General features: G+C 39.4%; 1 protein-coding gene across 1 annotated transcript; it reads right to left on the minus strand.

Moving 5' to 3' along the window:
* Positions 1-490: 490 nt before the first annotated feature.
* On the minus strand, positions 491-2,297 carry LOC101315237 (cytochrome P450 71A1-like). Its single transcript, XM_004299103.1, has 2 exons — positions 1,340-2,297; positions 491-1,230 (listed from the first exon to the last, which is right to left on the minus strand). Exons 1-2 carry the CDS (start codon positions 2,258-2,260, stop codon positions 616-618), a joined length of 1,536 nt encoding a protein of 511 aa, XP_004299151.1. The 5' UTR covers positions 2,261-2,297; the 3' UTR covers positions 491-615.
* Positions 2,298-5,875: the final 3,578 nt, after the last annotated feature.

Consider the following 5,875-nt stretch of genomic DNA (forward strand, 5'->3'; position numbering starts at 1 on the left):
ATGTATTGTGAGAGAGTGGGTGTGAGTTTGGCGAATTTGGTGAGACTTGAGGGAGAGCTTGGAGGGCTGGCCATGGGCGGAGGTGCAGAGATGCACACGAGGGAAGATAGTGAGAGGTAATGAAGAAGAAAAAGAGAAAAAGAGAAAAAAAGATAGAGAAAAAAAATTATTGTGATAAGAGGTAGTTTAGAGTTTTTCTCTAAATTAATAATTAAAAATTAGACGTGGGTCTTTGTGTCTTCTTCAAATCGGATCATGACGTCATTCTTGAGCAAATTTGAATTTTTTTTTCTGTTTTGATGGATTTAGAGAGTTCAAGGTACACGTGATGAAAAACAAAAGATGAGGAACACAACTGATGAGTGACCCAAAGTTCAGGCTACAACACTGAATTTAATCCTTCATAAAACATACAAGAGTTTCATGATCTTATTGCCTTCTACTTTTAGCCTTTCTGCTGTGAAATGTCTGAGAGTAGACTGCTAGAGTAAAAGATTTGCTAGCACAAGCTTATTGGTGGTCATGGCAAACAGAAACAAAACATGCAAAAACAAGAAAGAACTTGACTAAGAGCACATATGAAGTTTAACAACATGGAACTTCTGGATGGAGGGATCAAGGGGAGTATGGTACCGGGAGAAGATAAAGAGGAGCTTTCTTACACACCGTGATTCCATAAACTTCACTCACGTCTAAGGCCTCAACCAATGCATTACCACTCGGCAACTTCCAATCAAACCAATATAGAAGGTTGGCAAGAACACATTCAAGTGAAGCAACCGCAAAGGCCTGCCCCGGGCATCTTCTTCTACCACCTCCAAATGGGACAAATTGGAAGTCCTCGCCTTTGAAGTCGACTGAGTTGCCCTCAAATCTATCTGGGAGAAACTCATCCGGCCTTTCCCAGAACTTAGGGTCCCTTTGGATTGCAAATGCATTGACAAATACTGTTGTTTTGGCAGGGATATGGTAACCTCCCAACTCTACTGCCTCGCTTGTTTCTCGAGGAACTAAAAGAGGTGCTACAGGATGTAGTCTCAGAGTTTCTTTGATGACACATTTCAAGTAGTCCATTTGAGTTATGTCATTCTCATCTACCCTTCCCTTGTTCCCCACCACACTTCTTATCTCCTTTTGGACTTTCTCCATCGTGCTTGGATTTCTAGCCAGCTCTGTCATCAACCACTCCATTGTTGTTGATGTCGTAACAGTTCCTGCAACGAACATATCCTACAACCAATGTACCATAGTGAGACCACTTTCAGGCGCCATGTATATCATGCAGAATGTGTTGAATTCGAATAAACTAGAGAAGTAGAGAGTACTATCAGAGAGATACCTGTAGGATTGCTTTCAGGTTATCTCGAGTAAGCTCAAACTCGACGGTGGCTTTGTTTTGACGTTGCAGGAGAATGTCCAAAAAATCCTTCTTATCAGGCTCACCTTCTTTCTTATGTTCTTCAATCAACTGATCAAAAAATCCATCTAATTCAGCAAAAATTGCTTTCAACCGTGCAATGAAGCCTGAAAGAGTGTCAATCCATTTCAAAGAAGGGAAGAAATCTCCGAAACAGAATGACATTAGTTCCACCATGAACCTTCTTGATGTCTTTCCATACCAATCACCATCTTCTACGAACTTCTCTCCAAGAATACACCTAGACATGATGTTGCTGGCGGTTGTAATCAGCATTTCACTTAGATTAGTAGGAGACTCACAGAGACATGTTTTGCGAATCCTGTTGATCAATTCCGAAACTTCTTCTTCCCTTGCATACTGAAATTGTTGCACTCTTTTAAGGCTTAGAAGTTCAACAACAGAAATTTTCCGAAGTTGCTTCCAGAATTCCCCATAAGGAGCAAAAGCTATGTCTTGGCAGCCATAAAGTAATATGTTTGCTGCAGTCGTTTCTGGCCTCCCGGAGAAAACCTCATCATGGTTCTGCACGATTTGCTTGGTCATCTCCGCAGATGAAACTACTAGTGTTGGAACTTGGCCCAAGCGCAGCAGCATTAGAGGGCCATACGTCTTTGAAAGAGCTTGAAGAGAGCGGTGCGGGAGTTTTCCTAGCTGGTGAAGGTTTCCAATCACTGGTAACCTTGCCGGGGATGGCGGCAAATTGAGCGTCTCACCTGATTTAGAAAGTGAAAACACAACAAAAATAGACAGCAAGAGAAGAGAAACCAGGAAAAGATTTAAGAGTGTAGTACTCCTTTGTAGTTCTTGCACCAATTGATTAAACAATGCCACTAAAGCCATTGCCAAACTCTTAGCTATCTCTGCTCACTTCTCTCAAATGCACTGATGCTTAATTTCCTAGCAACTCTATCATTGCTAGAACATATATACGTATAGAGAGTTCTAACTTCCAGCAGCTATGCTTCTTCCTTATCATATAATGCAGGAGATAATATAATATAATGCAGGAGCAACATGGCATTTTAATATAATGCAGGAGCAACATGGCATTTTAGAAAGTAGACAATGCAAACAAATGCGAATCGTTTTTCATGTTTCTTGAACAAAGTTGACAGCAACAGGCCAACAGCTTTTGCTTATTTTGATCGACATAAGTGTTATGATTGGCACCTAAATTATCTGTAAATTCATTATAATTTAGGATTAAATTTAGTTTGCCCCCTCGTACTTTAGGTCAATAATCAGTTTGGTCTCATATCTTTTTTTTTTTTAATAACGTTAGTCTTTGAAGTTCTATTTCACATCAGTTTAGTCTAATTTTTGAATTGCCCTCCTTACCATGACGTCATGCGCTGAGTTGTCTGCGACACAATGGCCCAGTTTCTGACTTAAAAGGGCAAAATAGTCATTTTATCATATATTGCCCTCATCAATATAACGAACTCTCCACTCTTCGTTGGATTGGAGTATATAGGGGTCGGAGTCCCAGACCCCGTCTCGAGCTGCGATGGAGCTCAGCGCTCCCTTCTGTCGTCCGGCCGTCTCTCGGCGTCCCATCAGTGGCCAGGGCTTCTTCTCGCCGTACTCGACATCTCTGTTGTGTCAGATTTCATGGAGGAGCGCTGTTGAAAGAGAATTGGAGGAGAGAAGGTGACTGCCTCTCCGATCGGGTTTCCGATTCCGGTCAAGGCGGCGAGCGTGACTGGTATGGATAGCTTAGTCTCGCCATCCCCGTTCTGTATGTGGTCTCGATTTCTTCAGAGGAGCCTCCATGACTGAGAATCAATTAATTGAAGCTCAAACAGTTTTCTAATGAGTTTATGTGTTTTCCGGCCACCGTCGAAGGCAATCGAGGTATGAACCTTGATCTTTTCTTCGAGTTCTACCTCTGTATATAATTGGAATTGAGTTTGGTGATATTTGGGAGAATTTGGGTTTTAGGCAGAGGAGGACCGCCATGAGTGACGCTGTTCACGACGGCGGTGGGGGTTGAAGGAATTGGTTTTCGGCTTTGTTAGTAAACTGAATTTGTATGAGATAGTCAATTTTGATTTTGGGATGAGATTGAAGAAGTTGGAGTTCTGGGATTTTGGTAGTGTTCAATTATTATTGTGCAGGGTGGTTTAATTAAAAATGGAGGAGTTGGGATTTTCTGGGTTTGGTTGAGCTTGACAGTAGCATTGGAATAGAGTTAAGTTATTATGTTGCTTAAATTCCAGAAATTGAGGGAGTTGAAAGATTGATGATGAACTGTATGTTGTTCTTTTCATTTTGGTATATGATAAAATGATTATTTTGCCCTTTTAAGTCAGAAACTAGGCCTTTGTGTCGCGGACAACTCATCGCATGACATCATGGTAAGGAGGGCAATTCAAAAATTGGACCAAACTGATGTGATATAGAACTTCAAGGACCAACGTTATTAAAAAAAAAGATATGAGACCAAACTGATTATTGACCTAAAGTACGGGGCAAACTGAATTTAATCCTATAATTTATGAGTAGGATACTTGAAGACAAAAGTATATATCGACTGCATGAAACTCAAGGTTTTCTCCACCGACTTAGCCAACTCTTTCACATAATGTGGCTTCTTTTCTACAGTTTTACATGAAGAAAACAATACAATATCAAAAATTATCAAAGGTTCCACAGTCGTCAGGATTTTAAAAAACTTTTGAAACTAGCATACCTAAATAGTTTCGCAAACAATACAATCTCGATAAGTCTTTGCTTATATATTTTTGGGCTGAAAACTAATGAAACGATCGAACTGGTTTGAGTATCCTATGAGATTATGGCATTCGAACAAAACGTAGTAGTATACTAGTGTTAGCAAAGGTTCAACATACTAGTAGTCGTAGTACTTACGAACGAGATGGGAAGTACCCAAACAGACCCTTTCTTCGACTGGGCTCATCGATCTGCCTTGGACTAACCAATTCCGACGATCGGTCATTGATCTTTCGCTAAAACGAAAACGTTCAATGTCGCACATATTCTTCTTTCAATTCATTACCTTCTGGGCGTCCTTAGCAGTTCCATTGACGAATACCTTCTGTTTTCTCCATAATCCCTATAACTCTCCAAGTTTGGGCCTTTCTGTTTTGTTTTGGGCTCTATCCCTTGAGATATATGCTCTTTTGGGCTAAGCCTTTCTTGAAGTTGAAACTTGAAACTAGGGCACCAACTTCTCCGTCACTAAATGGAGTTGTCCACTCTGCTCTGGCCTTGTGGAATAGTCAATTGTACAGATCATGTACGTTCTGCTTTTCCTCCAAGTCTCCAGGTACTGCCTATGTTCTCTGTTCCTTATTCCCATAGGCCAGGAGTCTCTGTTAGCAGGCATTGTTAAAATGGGCAGTAGGTGCACCACTTCGAGGAGCAGTGAATCGTGATAATCAAGTGATTTTCGGATCCCTTAGTTCGACCGAGCAAGATCTTGTATAATCTTTCTGATCAATTTTTTTTACCTAATTCCCTTGAAAAGAAAAGAAAAAAAAAGGGTTATGTTAATAATATAGATGTGTATATCAAATTGTGTTTTGGGGGCTTTAAACAGTATGTTTTGGGATTTCCACAATCATACTGGTTGAAAAATGGCATGACATCAATTAAAAGCCATTATTTTCGAAACCAATCATGTGGTAACTAAAATTTATCAAGGTAATTTATCATGTGGCATGACTCATTTTACTAATTTAAGGTAATTTTATGCATGTTCAACGTTAACACACATATGAAAGTTTTTGAAAGTTTTATATAAAGTTGTTGCAAAGTCATTAAATTCCTTGTGCACTCAAAGATATTTTAGAACGCAAGAATTTTCGATTGACAGAGACATGCGCTAGGATAACATGGATTAATTGAAACAATGAGATGTTTGAGTTAGGAATTCTATATAGCATGGTACGAACTACGACGTAGCCATAAATTAATAGTGCAACAATTAATCAGACTTAAGTTCATCAGTCTGATATTGACTGAGAATATGTAAATTGATTTTCTTCGATCGATCTCTGTTGTTTAGAGTACTTTTCCTACCGACACAGTACTAAAATGAAATGGAGGAGCACATGCACAAGAAAATGATCGCAGTTTTTGCAATTGAGTTGACCTATTTGCATGAACGTATTCAAGGCCGGTTCTGGCCCAGTGCACCCAGTGCGATAGCACTAGTCCCTAAACAAAATGGGCATAAACCAAGTCTTAATTACACTTCAGTTCTCCTAATCTTTGCCAAATTCTGCTTCAATGAATAATTAAGTCTGTCTTTTATGGATTGGGGTTTAGGAGCCAGTAACAATAGGAGACTAACGTTTTTATTAAAAAATTAGTGGCTCACATGTTTGCTATTTGTAGTTTCTCATTATTCTTTCTATTATAATAACTTTTTCTTTTGCATGGATTAGAAATTTAGAACAACTCTGTCTTTCACTCTTAAAAAAAAAAAAA

This window comes from Fragaria vesca, linkage group LG5, assembly GCF_000184155.1.
Source record: "Fragaria vesca subsp. vesca linkage group LG5, FraVesHawaii_1.0, whole genome shotgun sequence".
Lineage (NCBI taxonomy): Eukaryota > Viridiplantae > Streptophyta > Magnoliopsida > Rosales > Rosaceae > Fragaria > Fragaria vesca.